Source organism: Urocitellus parryii, chromosome Y (genome assembly GCF_045843805.1).
Source record: "Urocitellus parryii isolate mUroPar1 chromosome Y, mUroPar1.hap1, whole genome shotgun sequence".
NCBI lineage: Eukaryota > Metazoa > Chordata > Mammalia > Rodentia > Sciuridae > Urocitellus > Urocitellus parryii.
Window position 1 is genome coordinate 3,760,112 of NC_135548.1, and position 17,459 is coordinate 3,777,570.

Consider the following 17,459-nt stretch of genomic DNA (forward strand, 5'->3'; position numbering starts at 1 on the left):
TCAATAGAAAGCCTTTCCTCCTTCCTCCTCCAGTGTGAGTTATTTGCTTCTGTCCTTTTCTCTCCTCCCCTGACTCTCCAGTGGTCTGTATCCTGGTCATCATTAATCATGCTATATACTATGAATTTGTTCCTTGTCTGCTGACTGCATTAGATTGATCTTGAAGGCAAAGACATCTTATTTCAGATGTGTATCCCTTGGTGCTAAGCAGCATTTGGCACCCACCCAGTAGGTCTTCAAAAGTACTCAAGTAATGAAATCCAAAGTAAAACCTGGTTATGATCCAATTTATGTTATAGAAAATTGAATATATGCCAAATCAAAATGTGTCTTTTTTTTGGTATTGAGAATTGAACTCAGGGGTACTCAACCACTGAGCCACATCCCCAGCCCTATTTTGTATTTTATAGAGAGACAGGATCTCACTGAGTTGCTTGCTGTTGCTGAGACTGGCTTTGAACTTGAGAACCTCCTGCCTCAGCCTCCCAAGCCACTGGGATTACAGGCGTGCTTCACCGTGCCTGGCTCTAAAATGTGTCTTTTAAAGCAGCATTCTGTGATGACGAAACAATTGTTTTGTATCTGCATTGTCTGTCATGGGAGCCACTAGCATAAGTGGCTACTGTACACATGAAACATGGCTAGTGCAACCAAGGACCTGAATATTTCATTTTATTTAATTTAAAATAGTCATGTGCAAGTGGCTACCTTATTGAACAGTACCATCCCAAGGCCACATATCTCTGTCCAAGAAGGACCAGATACAATTGGGTTAGCCAGCAGGCAGGCATTCATCTTGTTCTTATCATCAGAGACTGAGAATGGGGGGAGAGTGTGAATGATGACACACAGGGATTTTTTCTCTTTACATAATGGGGTACATCAAGGCTAAGGATGTTGGTTTTTCTTGGTTTTGAAGCATGGAAAGAATTTGGACTTTAGTTGCATTCTTCTCACCCCAGATCCCAGAAAGTCATATGACAATCCTATATGAATCCTATATGAAGCTCCTATTACTGTTTACAAATCTGAAATGCCTAAAACTCTTTAAGGTACTGACTTGCTAGTGAACCTGAACCATACTGTGTACTGCTCCCCACTTTAACAAGGTTTCATCGATCTATAGAGAGATTGGTTCTCTTGAAAATTGCTGATCATCTTTTGAAATAGAAGGAAACACAAAATTCTCATGATGTCCTGACTCCCCACCCCTGCCCCCCAATGAACTAAAGAGAAAGGTCTATAGTCACTTTCCATGTTGGGTTTCAGCAGATAGTAGTTTCAGATGGGATGCTTATCTACACAGAAAAGTTCATCTCTGGTGTGTTGCACGCACAGGGTTTTCATTTCCTGGATACTATGAAGACCATTTGGGGGAAGAAAATTTAACTGGCTTGTCCTGAGTAATGAAATTGCTTGATTGCTCTTAAACATAATAATGTGTTTAAAGTTCCATTTCCCCCACAAGCCATTTACTTAAGGGTTTGGCTAATATAAATAGGGATGGGCCATCAGGAGAGATCCTGACATTATCGGGAGGGAGGCCAACACTGCTGTATTGAAACATAAATGTCTCCAAACTGAAAATGTTACCTTTCTGCCTATCAGAGAGGCCTTTATGGACATCTTGAGCAAGAGTCTTATCTTCTCCATATTAAGAAGTTTGGCTCTATCTCATTCATTTCACTTCATGGATGCTCATTTTGTCTTTTTTTTTTTTTTCCTTCCCCTCCTTCTGTTCCTTTTCCCCCTTCAAGTACTATCACCCACCAGTTCTGGGTTTTGACTCTGAATGTGTGTCAAGGAAGGGGCAGATGGAAGCTGGGGGAGGGGGAGGAGGATTGTGAATGAGTTGCTTGTGCGAGCTGGGGTGGGGAGCACTTTTTTTTTTTAAAGTTGGGGTAATTTCTGATTCCAACTTGAACAAAATATGACCCCCTTGAGTGGATCTTGGTGACTTTCTACTTCAGTGAACTAGGTATCCAAATACCTATGACTTTCCCAAAATAATCCTGTTGATATTATTCCAAACCTGGTGACAATATAATTTCTGTATGGGCTTCTTCCAGCTTCCCAAGGGGTCAAGGGCTTAGGGAAGGCCATTGGCTACTACAACAATCTGTGTACTTGAAACCCCAAAAGGCAGTTTTGAAAAAAAAAACTGTCACTTTTTCCCCAGAGCTGTGACTTCACTGCTGTTCTCCTTGGTTTTGTTAGTGGAATAAGTGCTCCTCATTGCCACTTGGGCAGGGTCCTTCCAACCCCAATGAGTCAGAAATCTCTAGAATTGTGATTGTTGATCAGCTAACTGCTCTGCCACTCACTACCCTTCTAGACTCCGAACAAATCAAGTTCTGTTTCCACTTGGAGCCTTGGGGTCTTCACCCAGAGAATGTGAGACCATGGGAACCTCTTTTCTGGTCCTTGGGATGTTGAGATGTTAGCTGTAGAGCCTGAGGGAGATGGAAGAGTAGAAACTTGAGTGCTAATCGGTGGTGGTCTGGAAGACCAGAGGTGTCCCTGCCTATCACAGCTCCCTTTCTCTCCTTTGGGTCCAGGCTGCTTCAAATGCTGCATCAAGTGTCTGGGAGGAGTCCCCTATGCCTCCCTGGTGGCCACCATCCTGTGCTTCTCTGGAGTCACCTTGTTCTGCGGCTGCGGGCATGTGGCTCTTGCTGGCACGGTAGCCATTCTGGAGCAACACTTCTCCACCAACACCAGTGACCATGCCTTGCTGAGTGAAGTAAGTGTCTGCTTCCCTTGCAAAATGTATGTGAGATGTAACTACCTCAACATGTTTTCTGGAAGATACCACATACTCTTCTGAAAGAAAACTGATGCTTTTTAAATTCAAGTTTACTATAGGCAGATAGAATAAAGTCCATGGAAGGGGGGCATATGGGCCCCAGGGTGGGATCTCACCTGGAAACAGCAAGGTAAGCACACAGGGAATTCTACACAGCAATGGATACAGGGCACTGTAACAAAGTGACAGGTTGGTGCTGCTGATCATCTTATCAGAGTTGACATTGTTCCTAGGTAACAGATACCATCTGGTTTTGTCATAGATGACTGCCATCTTTGGAATGATAGGAGCTCCACTGAGGACTAACCCCAACTCTAAGTCCACAGGAGTAACATTTTAATGTTAATTATTCTGGTATAAGAATAAATCCCAGGGCATCCTCCAATGCAGAAAAGGAGATATGCCAAGGATTTAGCCCCAAATCTCTGCCTTCCTGTTCTGGAATAATTTTCAATGGAGTCTTAATAACTCCCAAGCATAGACTCTCATAACTGTCAAGCTCAGCAGCAATATACATGTTACCTTGAAATACATTCTGCCTTTCCCATTCATTTAGCATTTTTGTTTTCTTTCCTTTAATTCCAAAGTTTCAGTGTTTGTCTTGTAAGAAACCTGTCCAGCAGAATGAAAAAAGGGATGGCTAAATTTTTGTAGAATAAAGAAACCATTTTGGAAGAGTTCTTAGGGAATTATGTGTTGATGAATGTCCTCCCAAGAAATGAGCAGGAGTGGGGTGGGTCATAAGGAGGGATCAAACAGGACAAGGGGCTCATTGTGTACTATTGTGCAGAGAAGAAATATTTGCCCAGACTGAACCTGGGAAATGTGTATTGATTTAATTTGCCAGTGATCTCAATCCATGATTCTCAAACTTCTGAGCTTTAAAAAATGCCCAATGCCTCAACAGACCAATCAAGTCATCATCTCTAGGGATGTGATCTAAATCTAAATTTTCTAAAGCTCCTCAGGTGATTACAATGGTGGCCAAAGCTGAGGAACTGTCATTCCAGTCTCTCAATTTTCACAGGACAAGCTTAGTAGTGAATTAACTTTCTGTAACTTAAGTCCACTCGACGTACTATCACTCGTATACCAAGTATTTCAGTAAAAAAAAAAAAAAAAAAAAAAAAAAACCTGCCCAAGTTCCTCCTTATGGAGGCCTTGAGGGCTGGGGTTGTGGCTCAGTGGTAGAGCGCTTGCCTAGCAAGTGTGAGGCACTGGGTTTGATTCTCAGCACCGCATATAAATAAATAAATAAAGGTCCATGGACAACTAAAAAATATTAAAAAAATAAAATAAAAAGAGGCCTCGAGTGCTGAGTTTTATGAGTAACTAGGTCTGGGTAGGAAGCATTTTGAGATGGTGGAAGGAACATGCTGTCCATTGAGCCTGGGTTCAAATGCGGGCCCTGTCATGTGTATCCTCAGGTAAGTAACTTAACTCTTTAATGCCTATGGTTAAGTTCAAAATTAATCAATCACAGCGTGGGACTTGGAAAGCAGTCAGAGATTCTGAGTGGGCCCTGCTCCTGACCAAACGAAATTTCTCCCATGCCTCACCTATAAGCCCATTATGGAAGGCAGGCAGGCCCAGGTTGATGAGGGTGGGCGGAAGTGCTTGCCCAAGATGCCCAACGAGGCTGCTAGGGCCAAAGGAGGCAACTTCACCTCATGTCCTCTCTTCAGAATCAAGAAACAAAATTTCTAGTTGTGAACTGAATGTTTCAAGATCTCTTCTTTTCCTAGGATACAACTGATGCAGTATGTCATCTATGGAATCGCATCCTTTTTCTTCTTGTATGGCATCATTCTGTTGGCAGAAGGCTTTTACACCACCAGTGCAGTGAAAGAACTACACGGGGAGTTTAAAACCACCGCCTGTGGCCGATGCATCAGTGGAATGGTGAGTGTGAACCTTGCCATTCTGGCAAAATTGACCAGCTATCTGAGAGTGGTTGGGGGTTTGTGACACAAATATTGTTCTTCCAATGTAGAGTCAGGAACATGAAAACCTTCAACATGTCATTGGTGATAAATGAAAATTTATGGCTGGTAATGGTAAAATGTTTCCTTTATGAACATGCAGATAAGGGTACTGAAGATTCATGTGGTGTTTCCACTATAGGAGGAGATAACTTTCAGATCGGCCAAGGTTCCCTTTTGTCTTTGAATATGACTAGAGGCCCTAAAGACATACATGTTTTCTGTGTGTGGTGGTTCACGCCTATAATCCCAATGACTCAGGAGGCTGAGGCAAGAGGATCACAAGTTTGAGGTCGGTCTCAGCAACTTAGTATAAGTTGCTCAGGGTCTTACTATCTCAAGATAAAAAATGTAAAGGGCTGGGGATATAGCCCCACTGGTAGAGTGCCTCAGATTTCAATCCCTAATACAAAAAGAAGACATGTTCTATGATAAATGTCACGATCCTTCTATTAATATTTATCAGAACAGACTGTACCAAGCACCTAGCTGTACTTCTCTAGTCACTGGGAAGTACAAAGGTTAAAACAGGTTCTTCCTCAAGGAGTTTATTTATAATCTAAAGGGGTACAGGGAAAGGAGGGGGTTAGCCAAGAATGACCTGTGGGCCATATGAGGCCTACTGCCTGTTTTTATATGGTTCAAGCTGAGAAAAATGTTTATATCTTTATTTCATGATATGTGAAAATTACACAAATTCAAGTTTTGGTGAATGTAGTTTTATTGGCACATAACCATGTTTTGTTTGCTTTTGGCTGCTTTCCTGTTACCCAGTGGCAGAGCCAAGTAGCTGTAATGGAGACTGTATGAGGCCCCCCAAATCTAGACCGTTTCCTATCTGACTTTTTATACCCTTTGATCTAGAGGACAAATCTTAAAAAAATAATAATGGAAAGACAAGGTTAGAAAGTGCCACATCACAAAAGGTAACCTGGTGATGGTAGGGGGGCTGGGAGGGAAGAAGCCAGTATTGGGTTTCATTTTTGACACGCAAAATTGCATTTTTTTGAAGATAAAATATTTATATGTTTATAATGGCGTGCTTATGTCAAAATGTCTCACAGGCAGTTGGCTATGTTTGTGGCATTTGAAAGAACAGTCAGGTGTAAGAGCATTTTGGGAATCAAGAGAAGCACTAATGCGAAGGAATAAATGTCAGTCTCAGTGTTCAGCCTCCCCTAAGGGAAATACCTGCTGTCACCACAGGGTGAGAAGTTCCCTGGTAGGGGGAGCACTGACTGAGGGTGCCACTGTCATGGGTCTGGCTTAAAGCCTGGGAGAGCCCACTGTTGGTAATAGTCCTCCTGTGGGAGGCACACTAGTTGGGGTGGAATTCTCTGTGATCCAGTAGCACGGGCATGAGGGGTGTGTTGGGTCTGGGACGCAGAATACCTTAAGTTTCAGTGCAGATTCGGGGAGGGCTTTGCACCAGCCAAAGCAGAGGAAATTGACACCGTACACGAGAAATGGGGGAAGAGGAACCAGCATGAACAGGACAGGGAGGTCCAGAAAACAGATGGGGCTCCAGGGAGCCAGTCCTGTGACCAGGCTGGAAGGGAAGGGTCTGTTGGAGGAGGAGGGAAATAATACTGCTTGGGAGGGCCAGGGATCAGATGAGGAAGGGCCTTGAGTGAAATTCAAGGATAGGAATGAAATTGACAAAGACATGGGAGAGGGAGGGTTATGCATAGATCACCAATCTCCCTGTGGAGGGTAGATTTGAGAGAGGAAGGTAAGCAAGAGGGCCGAGGCACTGTAGAGATGTGAAATTGGCTCAGGAAGTAGGATGGTGAACGGGCAGATGCAAAGACAGGGGAGGTGGGCTCTGGGCTTGGTCGGAGAAGTGAGGAGGAGAGGAGGTAATGAGTGCCCAATCTCTGGCTGTGTGTGTCATTAGAGATGGGGAAAGCAGATTCAACGTGACACATTAGGGCTTGGTGTAACCACCAGGAAACAGGTGGAGTTACCTAATACGTCATGTAGAAGGTTAGGATGGGATTTCTGAGAATGCTCTAGGCCAGGGTGACCAAGAGTTGGTCGCCATGAACAAGTTGACATCAAGGAGGTTTGCTGGGGCACAATGTTGTCTACTGGCTAGGCTAAGGAGAAGGAGCCCTGGCAGGGAACTAAGGAAGAATGGCCAGAGAGGTAAGTATTATCTTGAGTTCAAGAAGGAAGGCCCTGGCCAAGGTGATGCTCCCAAAGGGTCCAGATAATTTAATGTAACCTTATGTCCTATCAGAATATCATTCTTCCTTTAAATGCCCCCTTTAAAAATTTGAGCCAATGTCTCAAAAGTTGTGGCAAATGGCACTTGGGCCAGGATCTCTGGAAAAGCCTAGGCAGCCTATCACATTGCTTCAATCTACACATAGGTCCCTGTGCTTTGGCCAGACCTGCTGGTTTTCTGCCTAGGCTCCAAACTTAGGCAGGTTGCCTTCTGCCATCTTGAGCTACTTTGCTTCAGGCTGCTGCTCTCTCCTGTACCACTGTCCTCCAGCAGGGACCCTGCCAAGTCCTTAATATCCCATAGCACAAGTAAGATAAGGCTGTGAACATCAAGTTTACTGCTGGAGACTAAAGATGCAGCCCCTCCCAGTCCTGCCTGTCTCTGTGGTTCCCTCACACCCACAGGTCAGGGACTAACTCCACAATCTGCCTTTCACCCAGACCTGCCCCTTCTATGAGAAATAGGCCCCACAGGGAGCGGAGCATACAACCTAAGCTGCCTGGGGCTACATGCCAACCTGTAATTTTGTCCTGAGTGACACCATTTGTGAGACCTCAGAATGGCTCTGCTGGGCCTCTTTTGGATCTGTTTGCCTAATCTCCTGTGTGAAAATGCTTGAACAAGAATTACAGCACTTGCAAGGACAAGTCCGTCTCCACAGGGAGTGTCATTCAGAAGTATTTCTGAAAACTGTGTTCCTGCAGGGATGAACCACTCATCTGCTGACTGTTTAGTCCTTTGTTGATCTGAGCATCTCTACTCCCAAATGGGATTCTTGTGACACTTTTTGTTTTTTATTTTTGGTACCGGTGATTGAACCCAGGGGTGCTTAATCACAGAGCCATATCCCCAGCCCTTTTTGTTTATTTATTTATTTTTTGAGACAGGGTCTTGCTAAGTTGCTTTAGGGCCTCACTAACATGCTGAGGCTGGCTTTGAACTTGCGATCCTCCTGCTTCAGCCTCAGAAGTTGCTGGGATTACAGGTGTGTGTCTGGCACACTTTGGCTTTTTAAGGTTAGGCTCACAATACAGATAGGGCTGGTAACAGGCACTGAAGCAACAGGCTGAGGTCAGAAAGTTGTATGAGGTTGGGGAGACAAATGAGCTCTGACCCTGTTCAAGAAGGCTTTGCTCTCCTCAGTCTCTGTGGGAGGCTATCCCAATAGCTCACTGAGGAAGCAGCTCTGAATGCTGGAGGCCACTGTGACAGGAACAGCTCCCAGCAGGGCACTGGCCTTCTCTCTGGAGCCCTGACCTCCTCCAGAAGGAAAGACTCACCAAGACCAAGAATCAACAGTCCCCTTTGAGTCCTTGTGGTGTTATTAGAAAGATTGTAAAGTTTTCTTTTGAAGGGGAAAGAAAAAGAAACCTTAGTCTGAAGCAGCCAGATCCTAGGCACTGGGGAGGAAGATGAAACTGCTGAAATCGGCTTTTTTGAGTATTTTTACAAATGCAAATGTTTCTGGAACTATACTGAAAAAAGGCCTTGTTTCTGCAGTTTACCAGGCTGACCAACTGGAGGTAGCCCCTTTGAGCCTGACCCCCAGGCCAGCCTCTCACTTTCCAGGTGTTCCCTGCAGTATAAAAAGTTAGGTAGAATCCTCAGGTCTCACCTTGAGCTTAAAAAATTTAAGTCAAAGTAGAACTCGAACCTGCCCACACACCCTCTGGGTGCACATTCTGCGAATAGAAATACCATAAGATGTTTGAGGCAGCCTTTCAAAGCTGTCTGAAAATTGGTAGTCAAGACAGGTTATGAAAGTTGAGTACTGCAATTACCCTCTTCCTGGAATTGCCCATGGTGACTTGTGGGTGAGGACCATGAAGCTTTTTTCCTAAACCAATTGCTTTGCTTGTAAAGTTGCTGTGAATCTTAGAAAACTAGAGGAAAATGGGTATCTTATCAAATTCACAAAGAGTGCCTCATGGGAGGCTCTGTCACTAATTAGTTCTGTGACCTTGAATAAGTAAGGTCACCTCTTGGGGTTAAGACAGAGACCTGAAAAAGTCCCCAAGGTGGCTCTGGGGATTACCATTCAAATCCTGTATGTAGGGGAATGGTCAGCCCCAGCTTCCCCTGCTCCCCTACCTTGGCCATTTCTTCTAGCTGCCACAGCAGGGTGTAGTTCCCAGAATGCATCCTGCATCTGTGGCTTCTGTACTGGGTGGGCCCAGTACAGAAGAACTTCACAGTCCTTCCTCTGGGAGATGACCCGCTGGTGCAAAGGATGATTCTTTCTCCTTCCTCTTGTTTTTGGCCTAGTTTGTTTTCCTCACCTATGTGCTTGGAGTGGCCTGGCTGGGCGTGTTTGGTTTCTCGGCAGTGCCTGTGTTTATGTTCTATAACATATGGTCAACTTGTGAAGTCATCAAGTCACCGCAGACCAACGGGACTGCGGGTGTGGAGCAGATCTGCGTGGATGTCCGGCAATATGGTACTTCTTTTTAATTTTCTCCCCCTTAAGTTTTTGTCATCTTGTTGCATATATCTGGACCTTAATTATTACAGAGGCATCCCCTTTACCCATGACCTGTTTCACACATTCATCTATTGAATAGTTTACACTCTTTCCCTTCATATACTGTTTTCTGGATGGAAGCATTACTGAGGTTTTTAACTTGCTAAAGGATGTCATTCAATAGTTTTATATTTTAAAGTGTTTAGTAAAAGATGTTTTTAAAAAAAATTTTTTTTAGTTGTAGATGGAGACACAATATCTTTATTTACTTTTATATGGTGCTGGGGATCAAACCCAGTGCCTCATAATACAAGGCAAGCACCCTACTACTGAGCCACAGCCACAGCCCCAGTAAAAGATGTTTTTAATGCAATATTACTTTATAATGCAATTTAGTCAGACTTCTGGGTATCTACTATAAAAATATTTTTCTTTCAGTTTTATAACTGACTTTTTATCTAAAATGATACATACTGTACAATCAAATTAATTTCTATATCCAACTCTTAAAAGTCTTTTTTAAAATGACTAATTGTTTAAACTTTATCTATACCAAAACACAACATAAATCCAGATGTATTTTTAAATCATCAGTGTATATGCTGTGGAAACTGCTTTAAATGGCTTATTCTCATGAATGGGATCCTCAAAATAGGGAATGAAGGTTGGTTCCTTGTGACAAGCCACAGAAGGGGCCATGGGTTCCTCTGGTCAATTAATTTGAGACTTACTGCCTTCTCTCACAGCAGAAAGTTAACTCAAGGAAGAAGTCTAATTACTGCTTCTAGCCAGGATGCTAGGAAATCTGTTCCCTGGCAGAAATAGGAAAAGAGATCTTCATTAAAACTGAAGAAGTAACTATCCTTCTAGAGCTTTTCTGGAAACAGATGAATATTTCATTTTTGCTTGTTTTTCTCACGTGTCTTATTCTCAACACCTTGTTTTACAACATAATATGGAAATAACTTAAAACTGCCCATCACACTAACCTCTTCTCACAAAGTCCCATGCCAAACAATACTGTTCTTTATGATGGGTTTAGAAGCAGATCCTGAAGTTGGTTTTTAAAGCATTTGTGGAAAAATATTTAAATGTGCATCATTTCCCTCTTCCTTAAAAATAACTTTTCACCACAAATTTTTGTGGGTCGATAATTATATTTTTAAGTCCTCTGTATTTGCCCAGCCAGTTAGCCTTGCAATCACTGGCTTCACGGATAGTTTCCCATCCTTCTAAGGCATGAAGATTTACTATGGGCCATCACAGGGATGGAAGAAATAAGGACTTTTTATGTTTTTTAAATACTCTTTCCTTACCTCCTGGGAGAAGTGTAAATTGAACTGTACTTAATTTTTAAGCACACACTTAAACGCATTAAAGAGGTGAAAGAGCAGTATCTCAAGGGACAACTGTCACTGTAGAAGGGACTCAGGATTATAAGAGAGATATCACAGAACTAGACTGTTTGTCCCATCCACTGGGATGAGGGGCACTAGTGGTTTTTTTTTTTTTTAAGTTTCCAATTTGATTTTCAATTTAAAAATATTCCCAACACATATATACAATTTTTTCTTTTTCCTGGTGCTGGCGATTAAATCTAGATTTTGTATATGTAGGCAATTGCTCCACCACTGAGTTACATCCTCAGCCCAGGCGTCCAAAATACACATCCAAAACTTTTTATTAGATTTCAATAAACTTAAAGTTTCCAAGTTTGTACTCTCAATTTTGGCACTTCTCTCAGGTAGACCACTAGCCAAGAGCTTGAATAGTCAGGCCACACCACAACATTCATATGGAAATTTATCTAATTTATCTAATGTAATGCTTTCTGATGGGTCACCTTGCAGATACAGTTAATAAATTCACTATAAGGAAAACCTAGTTTTGAAACAATCTTTACAAATATCAACTCAAAATTGAACAAAGCACAATTTGTAGGAGGAAAAAACACCAAGCTGTTTAAATCTCTTAGAGACCAGGTGACTTTGCTCTTGGCTTATTGTCCAAATAGGGCTTACTCTATTCCAAAAAGCCTGTTCTCTAGACAGCAGACACCTCAGCTATTGCTGAGGAACAGTCTACAATTTTGTTACAATTGGCAGCCAAAGTGGTGGGGTCTGTTAAGAACATGAGGTTGGCTGGGGATGTAGCTCCATGGTAGAGGGCATGCTTACCATGTGTGAGGCCCTGAGTTCCATCCCAGCCCCCACCCCCCCCCCCAAAAAAAAAAAAAAAAAAGCCAAAACAACAAAAACCTACCCAAGACACTAATTGGCACTAACTTTCTATTGGGATTCACTTTGCAGGTATCATTCCTTGGAATGCTTTCCCAGGAAAAATATGTGGCTCTGCCCTAGAGAACATCTGCAACACAAATGAGGTAAACCTGCCACGGGTTAGGGGGCTCATAGGTGATGGCCTCATAGATTAGACTGAGATAAAGGTTTCTCCCAGCTGTAAAAGGCAGGAGAGATGGTCAACATGCTATCATGGACAGCTCTTTTATGCAGACTCTTTAGTGAACTCTGTTACCATCACTATTCAATCAGTTTTGGCCTACAAAAATGGTCATTTCATATGTTCCAGCCCATTCCATGAAGGGCCTTAGGAACTGATGAGCTTTCCCTTCTGTCAGTAATTTAGGAGTGATCCCAAATCTACAAATCTGAGAATTGATTCTTCTCTTTCTGAAAATTTTTAAAAAGAATACTTGTCACAGAAAAAATACCAATTAATTTTCATAGAAAATTTCTCCTGAATTTGTGCATATACCAAGTTTTTAATTAGAGTTCACCATTAATCATTTCAGGTTCCTGAACAACTTGCTGTTATTTCCTTATACACTCATCCTTAACTGGCAATATATCATAAGACTTTGGTTTTAAATTATCTTGATCCTACAATATTCTTTAGACATGGGCTTGTAATTGTTAATAAAGCAAAATTCTTAAATGCACCTGTGGGAACTTGCATAGTTAAGAAAACACCAATGTGATGTGTTTTTGAAAGACAATGAGTTAAGGGAATAGTCAGCCCCTACCCTAAAATGGATTGGCTCAAAGCAGAGTCTCCTATCCTAACCTTGGCTGCATACTGCAGTCACCAGGGAGCCTTAAAATATACTGATGGCTGAGGCCCAACCCCTAGGTGTTCACATTCAATTGGTGTGGAGTGCAGCCTGGACATCAGAAAGTTTTTAAAGCTTCCCAGGTGATTCCAACGTGCAGCCAGAGCTCAAAGGGAACACAGGCTTGCTTCCAGCCTTTTGGAGAATAGGTACCAAGGAGAAGGATGAGGCAGCATCCCAAAATGGGTATAGACAATGCAGTCCACAGAAAATGCTTATGCTCTTGCCTGTTCTTTCCTAGTTCTACATGTCCTATCACCTGTTCATTGTGGCCTGTGCTGGAGCTGGCGCCACCGTCATTGCCCTGGTGAGTAAGTGCATCAGGACCACCCTAGTCTAGCTCCCCTCCCCTAAGCCTCTAAATGACAGATTTCCCTTCCAGCTTTTGCCAGCCTACTGAAGCAAAGGATCCTGGCACTCAGCCTTGGGTAAACTTACCTCGTATAAACTTACCTCATGTCTAGTTTATAGGAAGTAGTAGTGGCTGCCTTGGTATTGATTGTAAGCGATATAATTTGGACTCTGGAAAGAAGAGAGGGTACCAACACTGGTTGACTGGGCCTAGCATGCTCAATTTAGTACTTAGTATCATGACTTCATTCATGGACAGTTGTTCAAGTGAGGCACTGCCCATTTCTTTGTAAAGAAATCTTCACTTGCATATGGAAATATGCATATATATACAGATGTATACATATATGATTGATCTCATTATATGTGTGGTAGTTCTGTTCTATAAAGTCATTTCAAACATTGAAATATTGAATATTGAACCAGGCCCCTAAGGGGGAATATAGAGAGTAGGGTTGATATAAGCCTCTGGTCATATCTTCACCAACTTGTCAGTACACAACCTTGTTTTGTGTGTTTTAGTGTAAAGACACCTTATTTAATATATATTGTTGCTGGGCGTGGTGACACACGCCTGTAATCCCAGTGCCTTGGGTGGCTGAGGAAGAAGGATTAAGAGTTCGAAGCCAGCCTCAGCAAAAACGAGGTGTTAAGCAACTCGGTTAAGGTGTTAAGCAACGAGGTGTTAAGCAACTTAGGCTCTTTCTCTAAATAAAATCCAAAATAGGGCTGGGGATTGGGGATGTGGCTCAACGGTTGACTGCCCCTGAGTTCAATCCCCGGTACCCCTCCAAAAAAAAAAAATATATATATATATATATATTGTTGGCCATGAATTCAACATTAATGAATCAACAGCACCACCACTCATGCCTGAATGAAGTCTAACACGCAGATTATCTCTGAGGCACAGCACAGTCTACTTGTGAGCCATCTTAAATGGCAGCACTTGCTAGACCTTCACAAGGACACTTGCTTACAGTCTGAGCTGAAACAAGGTGGCAGAGTGTCACCTTGTTCAACCTCAGCTCAAATCTTATACTGCTCTGTGCTTGTCCACTGACTAAGGAAGTGCCTCAAGTGCCTATTGTTTTGGTCACAAATAAATTTTAGTCAGCAGGCAAATTTTATTTTTAGGAATCTGCTCATAAAAATCAACTGTATAAAACACATAGGCCTTATGTGTGTAATTTTGGGATGCTACCTGGTTTGTGATGTGAAGAAAACCAATTAAGATTGGCAGAGCAGGGGCTGGGGTTGTGGCTCAGCGGTAGAGCGCTTGCCTAGCACATGAGAGGCCCTGGGTTCGATCCTCAGCACCATATAAAAATAACTTAAATAAAATAAAGGTATTGTGTCCAACTACAACTAAAACATAAATTAAAAAAAAAAAGATTGGTAGAGCAAGGGGAGATCTCAGATGCTCAGAAGTGACTCATTCCCAGTTATTCTAACCATTAAGTCATTCATTCCCATGATATACTAAGAAAAGCACAACTTATGAATTCATGGTGGTGACTTGTTCTCTTGGCTGAGCAACAGGCAGGAAGAGAACTAATTGCTGCTGAGCAGGCAGTTTTGGAAAGATGAGGGGAAATAAGATGTTGAACTTGATCTTTCTCATGCTGCTGACCCAGCTCTTCATCTTATTATTCTTGAAACACATCCAAGGCTTTTTAATAAGCTTACTGAGGGTAGAGCCAAGGACTTAAGATTGTATATGTGTGATGAGAAAAAGTTTGTGTGCTAGATGTGGAAACCATCTGTTGTGATTGGAAGTGGGGCAAAAAGAAACACCGTAGACTATGAGCTGGCATCCATTCCTGCCCAAGCTTAGAAGTGTTGGGACATCGGCCCTCACTGCCTGTATCTTACTGTCCTATTTTGTTCTCTTCCACCAGCTGATCTACATGATGGCTACCACATATAACTATGCGGTTTTGAAGTTTAAGAGTCGGGAAAATTGCTGCACTAAGTTCTAAATTGCATAAGGCCAATAAGGAGCTTTAGAGAGCTCTACTGTGTAGCGTGAATATCACTGACACTTCAGACTAAAGCAGAGTCTGTTTCTGCAGTTTTGTTACAGTAATTTGTAAATAGCTTCAGTTAACTCATTCGCATGTTAGAATAATATGACTTACTATACATGAATTACAAAATAATGATGTGGCTATTTCCACATTTTGAAAAGCATTCAGTTACTTACTGACATTGGTGAGCATCCTTTCAAAAACTTTCTTGAAAAGAAACGTTGAGCAGTATCTAAGTGAAGTATTAATGCTTTGACATACCTGCATTTTCCGTTACTTATGCTTGCTTGATAACCACTTTCAGTGATGAAAATGCGAACAAGTGCTGAAGATGAAAAGAAATGTTTTAATCTGGATTTTGTTTTGTTACTGTAGAAGATATTTTGCAAATTTTAAATTTGACTTAAAACAACTTTTTATGATCATATGGTTCACTACCAAATAAATGCCCCCACAAATAAAGCAGATGAAAATTTGAAGAAAAAGGGTGTCACCCATCTGATTTCTCTGAAAAAGGATCTATGAATTATTATTTTTTTTCATAACACAATCATTCCTTTAGAGCCTACAAAATTGGTAACCTTAAATGGTTGTCCTTTGGTGAGTAGTAACTGTTTCCTCATAGCTAGTTGTCAAATGGCATGTAAGATTTTAATGGGAAGAGAAATTGGGCCTGAATCTGAAGGTCTCAAATATGTTGTGAAGGAAGTAAGAAATACAAGGAAATTGAAATATTTATTTTGCAGGAAATATGGTGAAAATGGGAAAGTATGTGCCACATCAATTGTAAAGAAGGATAATGAGGATTTTTACATTTTGTGAAATGAAATAATGGCAGTTATAAAATGAAAAATATAGTTTCACTACTAAAAATTTGTTAATTAAGAAACTGCATGCTTTGCTTATAGTTCTTAATTTCGGTTTTGACATTTAATTTTTCCATGTTAAATATGTAGTTTAATTACTCAAAATAAACATTGTTCACACTTTTAGGTCTTTGGGGGAATTGATTTTTTTTTATCTACAGGTGGAAAAGATCTTTGCATTATACTTAATTAAAATAAACACAACGGGTTTCTGAACTTCTGCATTAGTCTTTACAGTTATCCTCAAAATGGTAAAAAGCACTCTTTTGTTTCATTTTTGCTTTTTCTTAACAATAACTTCGGCCATTTCCCCCCCCCAAGTTCACTATATTTGTGTACTAACTTTTCTTCAGCCTTTTAATATGAAGCCAACTAGTAGAGCATGCTCTGTGTCTGACAGCTCTGCTAGCAGAATGAGTATTAATACCGAATAACCCTTGCCCCTTTACAGTTGAGTCCATCTAATCTGACTAGCAGCTTGCTTTGCCTTCTCACGTGCTCACTAGCCATCATGCTCACCCTTCTTTTCCAGATCCACTTCCTCATGATACTGTCTTCTAACTGGGCTTACTTAAAGGATGCGAGCAAAATGCAGGCTTACCAGGATATCAAAGCAAAGGAAGAACAGGAACTGCAAGATATCCAGTCTCGGTCAAAAGAACAACTCAATTCTTACACATAAAATGTTTGCCAGAGTGTTTCTGCCGACGATTTTACAGCTCTGACAAATCATCAGCTGCTCTGCAGTACAGATGTGTATCCCACCAAACTAATGTAGACGTACCAACATTTCACTGTCTGTCTCAAGCTACTGGGATGTACTCTAGGAAAACCTTCCAGTGGGTAAATCTTTTTCTTTAGGACAAATATTGGAGGTTTCATGTCAGCCATTTTAAAAGGCAACACTTTTGACAAACTGTTCATCCTTTGAAAATTTGTGGCATGTGTGTACTTATTGCTAGAGCAGTTCTATCAAGACAGGCAATGGGAATACATCATACTCCTTGATAGGGACCTATGACATGCCAGCATCAAGGGATGTGACCATAAATTCACACATGCTATCTGCCCTCAAAAAATAAAATCTACATAGGAAATAAAATGGAATTGGTGTAAAGTTCCAGTTCTGACAGCTGACATTTATTTAACTTGGGCTCAAAGATAATGTGATTCCTATGACTGACTTTAAAAAACAAATTAGCACTCTTCAATTCCAGGACCCATTGATTTCCTCAGCTAATGAGAAACCTATTTTTCAAAAATACTACAAAACGAGAGCTTACAACAATTGTGCTGAACCTAACACAGAAGAAGCTGAATTCGGACTTGGTGACAAGCTTTCCAGAATCAGTTTTATAATAATTTCATTTACACAATGATGACAGTTTTCATTCTTCTTGGGAAATAAGCATCAGCTCTGCCTTAATGAGTACTTGCCTGAAATTTCTAAGAATTTATATAACCAGAGGCCCCAAACTCCTTCTCAGAATTTTGTTCCACAAATATTTTTAAGAAGTGTTACCTTATTAAAATGATCACCATTCTAAACCATTTGTAAGTGGTCTGAATGGTGAGTTTACAGTTTCATACCAACTATCAAAAA

General features: G+C 41.4%; 1 protein-coding gene across 1 annotated transcript; it reads left to right on the forward strand.

Moving 5' to 3' along the window:
• The first annotated feature begins 2,402 nt into the window (after positions 1-2,402).
• On the forward strand, positions 2,403-17,023 carry LOC144251151 (neuronal membrane glycoprotein M6-b-like). The gene is made up of 7 exons (XM_077794244.1): positions 2,403-2,439; positions 2,559-2,743; positions 4,535-4,708; positions 9,284-9,455; positions 11,789-11,862; positions 12,851-12,916; positions 16,389-17,023. The coding sequence occupies exons 1-7, from the start codon at positions 2,403-2,405 to the stop codon at positions 16,536-16,538; spliced, it is 858 nt and encodes a 285-aa protein (XP_077650370.1). The 3' UTR covers positions 16,539-17,023.
• The last annotated feature ends 436 nt before the right edge of the window (positions 17,024-17,459 follow it).